The sequence below is a fragment of the Physeter macrocephalus genome, chromosome 19 (assembly GCF_002837175.3).
Source record: "Physeter macrocephalus isolate SW-GA chromosome 19, ASM283717v5, whole genome shotgun sequence".
NCBI classification, from domain to species: domain Eukaryota; kingdom Metazoa; phylum Chordata; class Mammalia; order Artiodactyla; family Physeteridae; genus Physeter; species Physeter macrocephalus.
This window is the reverse complement of record NC_041232.1, coordinates 25,199,604-25,212,840: the sequence shown is the minus strand read 5'-3', so window position 1 is coordinate 25,212,840 and position 13,237 is coordinate 25,199,604. Positions and strand designations below refer to the sequence as shown.

At 49.9% G+C, this 13,237-nt stretch overlaps 1 protein-coding gene across 1 annotated transcript in view; it reads right to left on the bottom strand.

Moving 5' to 3' along the window:
* The window catches only part of EP400 (E1A binding protein p400), a 101,078-nt gene that overhangs the window by 59,822 nt on the left and 28,019 nt on the right, over positions 1 to 13,237 (bottom strand). Inside the window, exons 11-18 of the mRNA XM_028480370.2 lie at positions 12,738 to 12,878; positions 11,874 to 11,952; positions 11,120 to 11,169; positions 10,725 to 10,782; positions 9,798 to 9,887; positions 5,506 to 5,613; positions 4,416 to 4,606; positions 3,997 to 4,174 (exon numbers count right to left, since the gene is read on the bottom strand). Coding sequence (XP_028336171.1) covers positions 3,997 to 4,174; positions 4,416 to 4,606; positions 5,506 to 5,613; positions 9,798 to 9,887; positions 10,725 to 10,782; positions 11,120 to 11,169; positions 11,874 to 11,952; positions 12,738 to 12,878 — 895 coding nt within the window. The remainder of the gene's footprint in view (positions 1 to 3,996; positions 4,175 to 4,415; positions 4,607 to 5,505; positions 5,614 to 9,797; positions 9,888 to 10,724; positions 10,783 to 11,119; positions 11,170 to 11,873; positions 11,953 to 12,737; positions 12,879 to 13,237) is intronic.

Sequence of the window (13,237 nt, the reverse complement as noted above, 5' to 3'; positions counted from 1 at the left end):
TGCATGCAGCAACGAAGACCCAACGCAGCCAAAAATAAATTAAAAAAAAAAAATCGACAAGCAGTAAGGATTTACTATAGCACAGGGAACTATATTCAATATCTTGTAATAACCTATAATGGAAAATAACCTGAAAAAAATATATATAACACTGAATCACTTTGCTGTACACCTGGAACTAACACAATAATATAAATCAACTACACTTCAATTAAAAAAAAACCCACCTAAGAGGAAAATGAACAAGGAAGTGAACAGAAATTCTACAAAGGATGGGACTTCCCTGGCGGTCCAGTGGTCAGGACTCCGTGCCTCCACTGCGGAGGGCCTGGGTTCGATCCCTGGTCAGGGAACCAAGATCCCACAAGCTGCGCGGCGCAGCCAAAAAAAAAAAAAAAAAAAAAAGAATAAGAAAAAAGAAATTCCACAAAGGGAAAAATACAAGCAGGTGATAAACTCTTTGAAGGGCATGACCTCGTGAGTAGGGAAATGCAAATCAACCCCAGGTGCCTTTCCCCCTCCAGTGAAAAACAAGTTTGTTAGTTTGTTTTTTTCACTAGCATTTAGCACATTGCTCCATTTATGGAGAGGAGGGACAAGTGTCTATGTATGTGTTTGTGAGCATGTCTGTTGACACTTGGGCGAAGCCAGGCAGGACGCACACCAGACTGCCCCAAGGGTCACCACTCGGGATGGAAGCAGGCAGACAGCTACAGACTGCTGGTCGTTCTACTTCAAAAAGAAAAAAGTGGTGAGTCTGTGAGGCATCTCAGCGGTGAACTTACCAGCACCCCTCGCTCAGAGTCTCTTGGAGTGAGCTCTCTGCTCTTGAGGAACCGGTGAACTCCAGTTTTATGGTTCCACAGTGAGGAGGAGCCCAAGGACACTGGGCCCCGGGGCGGGGTGAGGCAGACAGGGGAGCCAGGTCCCAGGCGGGCCCCACTCGGTCCGTCCTTTGCGGAAGCGGAGCGGGCAGAACACGCCCGCCCGCCCTCCCTTCGGGCCCCCCACGACCTGCCAGGCACCTGCCTCTCCCCCAGGGCGGCAAGCTTCCCAACAGCTGGCCCTCTGAGTCTGTTCCCAGCACCAAGGAGGTCCAGTGACCCCTCCGACACCTGCACTAACACAGACCTCTAACCAGGAAGAGCCAGACCCTGCGCAGCCTGCAAGGCCCTCACCCGGCCGGCCGGCGGCCCTCCTGGTTCTGCACCCTCTGGCCTCCGCACCAGCCTCAGCACTGTACCGTGGACACACCGGCAACCCTTTCAGCCTCTGCACCCACCACCCCACCTTCCCAAGCCCCCCGATCCTGGTCTGTAGGTCAGGGCTTTCTCAGGCCTCTGCTCACAGGCTGTGCAGCTGTGAGCCTCGGGGGGGCCTTTGCTCTGCTCGCAGCTGCACCCCCGGTGCCCGCAACAGTGCCTGGGACCAGGTAGGTGCTAGGTTAGCACCTATGGAATGAGTAACTGATCCACATCCATTTGTTCAACCGATGAAATCAAATCCCCTACTTTTGAAAGTGTACACTGCATCCAATTTCTTACTATTATAAATACAATAATGAACACTTTGTTCAACTAACCAATAAAATAGTAAGACAAGGTAGCTCTTCTATCTTGAGATAACTATAGATATAAAAACTCATTTTAAAGTACTACATTGGACACTTTGTGGTACTAGGTCAAAAACAAAACATATTAGCACAAGGAAATAAGGCCCCAAAGTTGATCCATTTGTACTAAAAGTAAGATCAAGTAAGCTTTCAAAACCAAGGGCAAAGAAGAGTTATTTACTAAAGACGCTAAGGTAACTGTGAAAGAATTTAGAGGGGCCGGGGAGGAAGAAACGACCCCAGGGCTGAAGGAATCTCCATCCAGCCTACTCAGGGTGCCAACGCCCCCTTAACTCGAGGGGCCCCTCCCTGCTACTAAAGCTGTGACACAGAGATCAAGGTGATGGCCTGTGCTTCCTCAGGAGCCGGCTAAGTGCTGGAACGTGAGGTTCCGTGGCCCCCCCCCTCCACCCCAGGTGCTACGGGACACTTCCCTTGCAAGAGGAAGCCTACAAGCCCCGGTCCCGTGTTAGAGACACGCACACAGGCTCGTCCACAGCCCCAAGGCACAGGCGGGGAGCAGGCGGGCGCCAGGCCCACAGCCAAGCGGAGGGCAGTGAACGGGGGCCAAAGGCTGAATATCCGTGCGAGCTGAAAGAGCCAAGGGGTGAGGAGGCAGACGTCCGGGGCGGAGGGCACGGCCTGCTGCGGAGCGCGGGCACCCCGTCCCTCTGCTGCTGCGCAGACACCGAGCCCTCACACGGCTCCAGGGATGGCGGGATCCAGCAGAGAGACAGGAGGGCCCGCGCCACGGCACAGGGAAGACGCCGATGGGCCTCGGCAGGGCGACCAATCACGCCACGGGGGACGCGCACCCGCCGGCCCACGGGCAGCCCGAGGGGAGAGCCCGGCCACGAGGACTCATGCCGACGTGAAGTAGCGCAGAGGCCCTGCCGCCTGGAAGTCACAAAGCCCCAGTCACACAGCCTGCTGGGTCTTATGTTACACTAGACTTTGAAAAATGGTGAGTTACTCGATCCAGTGTTTGTTGTGAACGAGTGCTCTGGCTGTGCCAGTGATGAGTGCCCGGAGCCCAGTTCCCTGAGTCTGGACCAGACACGGAACAAAGGAGCAGAGAATAAAGGCTTCTCCCCACCCTCATGCCAGATGCACTGCCTACGGTTCAGTTTCAGCAAATACGAACTGTTCAAAAAACAAGCTCTTACCTTCGTTACAGGCTAGGTGGGCAAAAAAAGCAATGATCTGCACTGTTTTACCAAGCCCAGCTTCATCTGCCAATACGCCATTGAGGTTCTTCCGGTAGAGCTTGGCCAGCCAGTCCAGGCCAATCTTCTGGTAATCTCTGAGGGCACCGTACAGAAGAGCCGGAGCGTTCAACTTCACCTGCAGGGGCAGACGGGCCCAACAGGCACATCTCAGAACACCCATTACAACTGTTGTCAGATCAGTCATATGATAAGCCTACTGGAAAGCCACGAAGATGATTTACAGATGACAGAAAAAGAGAGATCCTTAATTGTTTTTCCTGACAACCCGTGCCACTGGGATAAAGAGCTCATTTGGAAGAAGGAAGCTTTTCCCCTTAACAGAGACACCATCCCGCACACAGGGCACAGCGGCTCACCGCGGGGCTGATCCGAGCACTGCCCTTGGGCAGGATGGCTTCGGCCACGGCGGTCACTTCCGCGATGTCCTTTGTGTGAGGCTTCCCGATGACCACTCTCTCGGCGGCTTTAAACTGGTCCATGATGAACAGCGAGTCGATGAGAACCACATCCTTCCGGCCCTCTCGGTCACCTGAGCAGTCTTCCACGTCTGTGATCAGTGGAAAAACGGGATTTGCGAGGTTTGAAAGGCTGTGATAGTATTATGAGGAGAAAAGGAGTCGCCAGAACCCAAACACTTCAAAGACAGAATTGCGCAGCAAATTTTTGTTTTTAATCCACTTTAGATAGTTAACAATGTATCCAGACAAACAAGTACAAACTCTTATGGAGTTTGTAGGACCACTCTGGAAGGCCCTTGGGTGAAACTGGAAAATGTCTGTGTAGCATCAGGAGCTAGTATCACTCAGAGATTTACGGCCATCTAAAGGGTTTAGCGACTGCCCTCAACCACCAAGAAAGGAAGAATCAGAAGCATCATAGTTTGGGCAAGGAAGGGGGCCACCAGCCCCTCCTCGAGTCCTGCTGCAGCGTGGGGCCCAGCAAGCCCTGGCCTCCCCACAGAATCTTCTGGGCCCCTCCCTTGCTGCCCCCCCGCAGGCAGCCGTGTCTATGGACCAGACAGGGGGAATGAAAACAAGAACACGTGGACTCTTCCGGGCGCAGTCTGTGTACCTCCTTGGAACGTCCAGTAAAAGTCAAGTAAAGTCCTCAAAGTGGGTGTGTTAAATTAAACAAACACAGCACAGCCGCTCTTACCTTCGTTACAGGCTAGGTGGGCAAAAAAAGCAATGATCTGCACTGTTTTACCAAGCCCAGCTTCATCTGCCAATACGCCATTGAGGTTCTTCCGGTAGAGCTTGGCCAGCCAGTCCAGGCCAATCTTCTGGTAATCTCTGAGGGCACCGTACAGAAGAGCCGGAGCGTTCAACTTCACCTGCAGGGGCAGACGGGCCCAACAGGCACATCTCAGAACACCCATTACAACTGTTGTCAGATCAGTCATATGATAAGCCTACTGGAAAGCCACGAAGATGATTTACAGATGACAGAAAAAGAGAGATCCTTAATTGTTTTTCCTGACAACCCGTGCCACTGGGATAAAGAGCTCATTTGGAAGAAGGAAGCTTTTCCCCTTAACAGAGACACCATCCCGCACACAGGGCACAGCGGCTCACCGCGGGGCTGATCCGAGCACTGCCCTTGGGCAGGATGGCTTCGGCCACGGCGGTCACTTCCGCGATGTCCTTTGTGTGAGGCTTCCCGATGACCACTCTCTCGGCGGCTTTAAACTGGTCCATGATGAACAGCGAGTCGATGAGAACCACATCCTTCCGGCCCTCTCGGTCACCTGAGCAGTCTTCCACGTCTGTGATCAGTGGAAAAACGGGATTTGCGAGGTTTGAAAGGCTGTGATAGTATTATGAGGAGAAAAGGAGTCGCCAGAACCCAAACACTTCAAAGACAGAATTGCGCAGCAAATTTTTGTTTTTAATCCACTTTAGATAGTTAACAATGTATCCAGACAAACAAGTACAAACTCTTATGGAGTTTGTAGGACCACTCTGGAAGGCCCTTGGGTGAAACTGGAAAATGTCTGTGTAGCATCAGGAGCTAGTATCACTCAGAGATTTACGGCCATCTAAAGGGTTTAGCGACTGCCCTCAACCACCAAGAAAGGAAGAATCAGAAGCATCATAGTTTGGGCAAGGAAGGGGGCCACCAGCCCCTCCTCGAGTCCTGCTGCAGCGTGGGGCCCAGCAAGCCCTGGCCTCCCCACAGAATCTTCTGGGCCCCTCCCTTGCTGCCCCCCCGCAGGCAGCCGTGTCTATGGACCAGACAGGGGGAATGAAAACAAGAACACGTGGACTCTTCCGGGCGCAGTCTGTGTACCTCCTTGGAACGTCCAGTAAAAGTCAAGTAAAGTCCTCAAAGTGGGTGTGTTAAATTAAACAAACACAGCACAGCCTGGATAAATGACAAAACCTAGGCCCGTAAAATTGTATAAATCTGGAGAAGAGTATTTCTACATTGTTCACAACCTGACCAAGTACTCTGATACTTACGCCAAGTTAACCAATAAAAATAAAAAGCACAGAATTTAATGAAACTATTAATATAAACTTTCAAATAAAATATATTTTCAACTTTTTATCAGACTGAAAGAAGTGAAGGTAATTCTTAAACTCTGTTTTAAGCACCCGTCCTCTGTTAAGTATTTTGGCTTTTGTTTTCAAAGCTGAATTCTTCAAAGATGTTAAAACAGACCTTCGTCTTCACTTGTCTCTTCACTGTCAGGTTTAGGTTGGGGCCACTGGAAATTCGGCAGAAAGGCACCTTCATACAACTTCATCAAATCAATTAAGGGCAATTCAGCTGGAAAGGATTGTAGGAAGAAAGATTATTTTACACCAATAGTGTCAGCTGGCAAGAAAACAGTCAGGAGAAGGGCCCTTTCATATACAGTTGACCTTGAACAACTCAGGGGTTAGCGGTGCCGACCCTGCAGTGGAAAACCCGAGTGTAACTTAGTCTGCTCTCCTTGTACGAGGTTCCTCCACACCCGACCAACCGTGGATCGTGTACCACTGTAGTGTTTACTATTGGAAAAAATCCACGTGTAAGTAAGTGGACCTGCGCGGTTCACACCCGTGTTGTTCGGGGGTCAAATGTATATTCCTTTTCCTGGCTTTAAATTAATTCCTTGGGAAATGTATATATTTTCTAAAAGCACATTTATTTTTTTCCAGAAACTAATAATGACTGCCTGTTACTGATACAAGATATACGACCTTTTCTTTATAAAGATGAGACTCTTTGAAATGAAGAAACTCAACTTTTATTCATAAAGGAAGAAATATCCCTGAAATAATCTTAATAAATGTACAGTAAAATCTATAGATTAATAAACAAAAATATAAAAATACTACTGATAGAAATAATCAGTGGAGATGATACATAAAAATACAAAACATCAAGTAAAAGTCAAAAATGAAACAAAAAGTCTTCAAAAGAGATGATAAAATATTGTTACAGGCTTTTTGTATAAAGAGCTCACCCTAATTATCAAATAATCCACCACACTAAAGCCCAAGGGGCGAGGGATATGGAGCTGTTTCACACACAAAATACTCTAAAGGGCTCATAAAGTATCTCTTTAACTGAGCATCTCCAGAAACCAGTGCACAACGTATCCCCCACTGCATGGCAACCACCTTAAAACCGTAATGCTGGACAAATATAATGAATCAAACAGTCTCAACACCGCGGGTGATGGTATAAACAGGCTTAACTTTTCTGGAAACCAGTATGAAAAGCTGAAGAGCTTTAAATTTCATGCCCTCTGACGTCACTATTTCCCACTCCATGGGTCTGTCCAGGGGAGTAATCGGAAACTCGGACCCAGGTCCGAGTTTGTATACAAACACAGTTCCACAGGGTGTTATATATAACAAGGCAACGAACGCTGTGAGCTGTGTACCTGTGATACGTAAGCCTTTCTGCATGTACACCGTATGTCAGTAAAATCTGTGGTCAAAATAACAAACGCCACAGAGAAGTACCCTAAAAGAACAGTATTAAGGGCTCTCTTTAAGACTTATAATCCAGTGACTTCATGTGCTCATGATTTAAACTATTCGTCATATGGGGCTGATAGGTAGATGTGTGATAAAGCGAAGTGAGACCAATTGTGGAAGGGAGGTGGCGGGTGTTATGGGTGTTCGTAATAAGGTTCTTCAACTTTTCTGTTTGTCTGCATGTTTTCATAACAAAATGCAGAGAAATGTACATATACATCATACGATGGCTATCAAAGTAGGGAAAAAAAACAAGCAGAAACAACTGAAAAACTACCTCAATAATAAGATAATTCAGTAAAGGTGTCTTGGAACAAACAACTCACAGGAATCCACAGCCTTCACACATATAAACTAGTTTGAAGATATAATGGGAGAGAAGATTCTATTTAGACAGAAAGTATTTCTAAACTTCTTTAGATAGAAAGTATTTAAATACTTAGAATTACGGTTTTAAAAAATTCACAACATCTACATAAAGAAAGTGCTGAAAGGTTCACGAGGGGCACGAGAGGAGACCCGACCAGGAGGAGGCACCCCAGCGAATGGACGAAGATGTGCCCCCGGTGACACGGTTCCCCGCGGTCACAGCCTGGTCAGTTCCCCCAAGTGGCCAGGGCTAACCAGGGTGATCGCCTGCTGTGGGGACACCAGCCACCGCGCGCCACCCCGTCCTGAGGATGCTCGAACAGCCACCCGGAGAAGTCCCCGTGTAAGGGGACTGGGCTCGCCTGCCAACAACCATCCACCGGGCCAGCGAGGGGGCCGGCTGGGGTGGAGCGGGGGCTGGGCCTCCCGACAGTCGCATCTCCATGAGACCTGAGCCAGAAGCACCTGGCCGAGCTGCTCCCAATCCCTGCCCTACAGGAAGGGGTAGAGCAGCTGAGGCTCCAAGTTACCACAGGCTCTACCAAGTCAGGGATGCACACAAGAATCAGAAAGGCCTGCAACAAGAATGCAAGCCAAGGTGTAGCTCAAAGGCTAAGAGAAGAGATAAAACAGAACACTGGATCTGAACCAAGCAGTCGTGACCAACCATCACAAGCTACTGCCTTTCCGGGTGAAAATGTCCCTCTCAAATCAAGAACAAGCCAAAGGCCGGGAAATTCCCTGGCGGTCCAGTAGTTAGGACTCCACGCTTTCACTGCTGAGGGCCCGGGTGCAATCCCTGGTCGGGGAACTGAAGACCCCACAAGCTGTGTGGCGCGTCCAAAAAAAAAAAAGAACAAGCCCAAGGTGCCCACCATCAGCACCTCTATTTCTACACTTTATCGCAAGGAACGGTAATAGAAGGATTATAAAGAAAAAACCGTTATTCTTCAGAGATGAAGAGGCTGTGTACACACAAGTAACGTGAGAATTTAGCAGAGCTGCCGGATTTAAGATCAGTAAATAAAAATCAACTGCATTTCTACAGACCAGGAACAAATTAAAACATAATCTTAAAAAAAATACCACTGATTACAACTTCAAAAAATATAATGCAACTAGAAATAAATCTGATAAAAATATGCAATCATAAAATGTTAGCGGGTGCTATTTAAGGAGATCTAAGTAAACGGAGAGGCTACTTTGATCATAGGTTGGAAAAGCTCTTCATAGAGATGCAATTCTCACCAAACACCCACTAATTCAACCACATTCGGATCAAAATTCCCAACCAGTTTTTCTCTGAAACTTGATAAACTGATTCTGAGCTGTATCTGAAATAGACCCAAAGTAGTCAAAACTCTCCTAAAAAAGAATAAGGCCGAAGGACCGACCTAGCTGGGCCTCAAGAATTATTATAATGCTAGAGTAATCAAGGGAGTGTGGCATTGGTACAAACTGACCAGTAAAACAATGAAGGTCCCAGCAAGAGCCGTGCGTATCAGGAAAACGTGACGAACACGTGGGCTGGCACTGAGCATCACTGAGGAAGGGTGGCCTTTTCAAACGGCACGGGGAGAGTTAGTTCACCATTTGGGGGGAAAAAAAAGAAACTGCACTCCTTTCACACTAGAGACAAAACTGATTCTTGGTGGATTACAAACATCAATACAAGCATAAAGCAAAAATGTTGAGACAATGCACAAAGACATCCTTTTGATCCTGAGGTTAAAAACATTTCTTTTAAACAACGCGGACAGACTCAACTACACTAAAATTAAGAACACCCGTTCCTCAAAAGGCACCATAAAGAGAAGGAAGACCCACCCCAAAGCGGAAAAAGGTCACTACGACACACGTCACCGACAAGGAAACGTGTCCAGAACACAGGAAGAACACCCAGAGTCGGTACGGAAAAGAAACCCCAAAACCAAGTGGGTGAGGACAGCTGTGAGAAGACGCTGCGCCTCGCGGCTCACGCTCCCCCACCACAGGCAGACAACACCGGGCGCTCCTGGGACGCGGGGCCTGGCCCACCACTCCAACCACGGCGGGGCGCCGCCTCGTGTGCGCACGCCCCGCAAGCCGGCCCCGCTGCTCAGAGCACAGACGCTCGAGCACGTGTGCACAGGACACACGAGAGTGCTGCAGGCAGCGCCGCCTGTGAGGACGAACGCAGGGAAACCACCGAACTGCCCACCAACAGCACAACCACTGACCCGTGACACGTGCACGCACAGACCACCGTTCAGCCGTGGGCACTGATTCTGCAGCAACACACCTCCACGGGGACGAAACTCGGGAACAGAACTGAGAAAAGCCAGCAGGTGAGCCTCCAGAGTGACTCCATTTACACCAAGTTCCAAGACCCAAACAAAGCGGTACGTTCAGGATTCACGCAGCGGGAGGGGGAACTGAGTGGAAGGAATGACAAACACAAGATCCGGGCCGCAGTCTCCCCCTGGGACGAGGGCAGAGGCAGAATGGTGCTCTCTCCTACACTGGGCGGTGTGGCTGCTTACGCCGCACGCAAGCTAGTGCGGTTTTTATACCTTACGTGTGTGTTTCAATAAACGTTTAATAGAGCATTTTAGGAAGCTACTCAGAGCCTACCTTCTTTGGCTAAATTCAATAGCTCTGTTTGGTGATCCACAACGCCCTCTATCGCTTCTTCCTCTTCAATCGTCTCCTCCTCATCTTCCACTGAAACGGTCACCATCAAATGTCAGCGAGAGAGACTCCACGGCATCTTCCTTGCAATTACTCACGAAACACTACAAGGCTCCAAAACTGTCATGCACAGCCATTAGAGAAGTTAAAACTAAGTCCTCATTTCTCAGGTTAAATCTGGAAGTGATAGTTTATTAAGTAAGCAAAAAAACAGGGACCATACTTTATACTTTCTCTTCCATTTCACAGTGTGAAATAGAGGCTGGTTTTCATCACATGACAGACCTACTCGGGCCAAAACAGGGAGCGATGTGGAACTTCCTGTCCACCTGCAGAGCCCACTACAGAAAGACCCACAAGCACGTCGTTTGGTGTCACTATGAATTCGTCATCACCCATTTCAGAGGCCCCAGCCCCTGCCCAACTGAGGATTCCCCGAGCTCAGCTCCTGTCTGGCAGCTTCAGCCCTGCAACCCCACAGCCGGCTCCTGGTGGCTAAGAGTCCACCAGTACCCACGGCAGAGCACCACCCACCCTTGGGCCACCTCTCCATCTGAGCTGAGCCCTCACCACGGCAGGCCTTCCCTCCCGCTGACTCCTGCCCCCAACACGCACTGCCTCTCCTCCCTACCGACAAAGAGCACGCACACGCGCGGTCCGACACCTTCCCTCCTCCATAACCCAACTCCTCATCTCTCCACCGCAAAAGCCCACCATCCACCAAGGCACCCAGCCCCCAAGAGCATAAGCCACCGAGCCACCGGACTCTTCCGGTCCAGGCGGTACTCGACGCCCTGGCAGCACCGAGCGAGCTCTCCAGCTGTGCTTTCAGAGAGCCCTGCAGACAGCCAAAGCACCAGGGGGACAGACCTTCATCATCGGTTAAAGATGTGCTTGCTTTTCTTTTTCTTCCAGGTATCCCCGAATCCTGTGACACAGAACACAACTCGTAAGCGTGAGATCTGAAAACACAGAACGAGAACCCAAAGCACAACTGTCTACTCAACGTGCACCCGGGAGGACCTGGGAGGGCCCGTGCCAGGCGTGTCCACGGCGGACACCGCAAAGGCGGGGAAGCAAGACGAAATCCACTCCTGCTCTTCCCAAACCACCAAGGTAACACCCAGGTGAGCCTGAAGCTGGAAGGACCCAGCTGTAGGCCCAAGGGGGGACAGCTCTCCAGCGAAGAGAGAACGCTATTCATGCCTACGACCTCCTGCAGACAGACACCCCCTCGCACAGCGACGCGACAGTCCCGAACTCACCACAAAGTTTTCCCGTAACGCATCAAGCCCTGTAGGTCTCGACTCTTTACCTAAAGAGACAGGTAACGTGATTCGCTTTCACTAAGGCAGTGGAGGAGGTGACGTTCCTCACACGGCCAAGGGCACCTCTGCCCGCCCCCCGAGGAGAGGAGGCGAGGCGCCGAGCAGAGCAGAGGCCAGCAAGGCGGGTCCCACCTCCCCTCTGCGGTGCAGGGCGGCACAGCCACACCGCCACGCCCGCTCACGGCTTCAGCAGGAACCCAGAGTCTCCATCCTGGCAAAGCTTCTCGCTCATGACTTGCATAATCTTAGAGCTCCGTGACTTTCAACAGGGACCACCTCCTTCACCTCAGTTTCCTCATCAATAAAAGAGAGGACTCCTCCCCGCCCCCTCCCCAGGTTTCCAGTGACGGGGTAGCTACTGCTGAGCACCGTGGGAGCAGCGCGATGCCTAGACACGGGGACCGCGGCGGGGCGGGGGGCAAAGCCGGGGCAGCGCACCTCACTCTCCGGGGACGCAGGGGACAGGCTCAGAACCTCAGTCCTGAGAGCCCCCCAAAGTTGGTCACCCTGGGGCGTACTGACTCATACTAGCGAATCTCAGAAGAACTGAAATGCCAGGACCAGGCTGCTGAGTAAGTGGCCTCGCTAGGGGGGCTCCGCGGGAAGCCACGATGTCACAAGGCGACGGTGAGCAGAGAATCGAGCAAACACAACCCGCAAAAGGGGAAGGCTTTTTAAAAAGTGATCATACCTTTCCGGGAAACTTTCTGGAAATTTAAAGCCTTTTTCCTTTTTTCTTCTAATTCTACTTGTAGTTTTATTTCCACAACCTAAATGCAAAGAGTTAAATAAATAAGCATGTTACTAAGAAGGTATATTATAAAAGTTCTATATATGAAAACATTAAAACTCACAGACGTAGACCAAAAGCACAGCTGTCCCAACCCCATTTCAGATTAGAGCTGACCCTTGGACAACGTGGGTTTGAATGTGCAGGTCCACTGGTACTCAGATTTTTTCCGGTAGTAAATCCTACAGAGCTGCATGGGCTGCGGCTGGCTACACCCGCAGCCATGGAACCGCAGACGCAGAGGGCGGAGACGAGCTGTGTGCAGATTTTCAGCTGCACGTAGGGATGGCGGCCCTAACCCCCCAGGCTGTTCAAAGAGAAATGTTCAGTTTGGTACTCTTTCATTATTTTGTGTCAACTGCATCCTGCCCAAATTCTGTCAGACGGTAAGAAGAGAATTTTTACGAAAAGGAAGTGAGAGAGCAGCCACTCTGGAACTAAGCAGCCTTTGGTGACCTGCGCCAGTACTAAACAGAACTACCTGCAGGGCCCCTCGGGAAGGCTCCCAGACGCCACAGAGCGCGCAGGCCACGGCTGAGGGGGATTTCGAGGCACAAAGAGAAACGCAGAGGCAGGGCCAGGTCTCCTGATGAGCCGACGGCCCGGAGGCACCCAGGAGGTGCAGGCGCCCGCCTTTCCGAACGACACCGCAGGCTCTACCTGTGGGATTTCCCCATCGCACAGGCAGGCGGGGCTCAGAAGGCAGCCTCACCACCTCCGACACAGTCTATGCTCCCAGGAGCCCATCAAAATTTCAGAATTTACCTGTTCAATATTTGACCAAAAATATTCTATTTCTCTAGCAGTTGATGCAGCTATTCGTCTCAATCGGTTCTGTTCTTCTCTCCTTCCCCTTTCCTCCCGAAGCTTCTTCTCTTCATGATGACGCACTACAGTTCTGACAAGCTAGTAAATGAAAGTCCAAGAATTTTATGTTGTGCTCTGCGTCATGCTATCAGAAAAAAGATACATAATGTTTCTTTAAAATCTTCTCAGCCCGTAACTACATATAATTCACAGAGAGACACACCCTCACCTGCTCTAAGGGCGCATGGGAGAAATGCTGATTCCAGTGAAAACCACCACCAACGGTCTGCTTGACTTTCCTACAAGTGTTATTTTACCAAATACACATACTTTTCTCCAAAATGGAATATCATACTGTGCTACAATCTTCCTTTCCCCCTTTAATATATGAGTAACATCTTTCCATCAATCAACACGGATCAGAATCTTTTTTTTTTTTTTTTTTTTTTTTTTTTTTT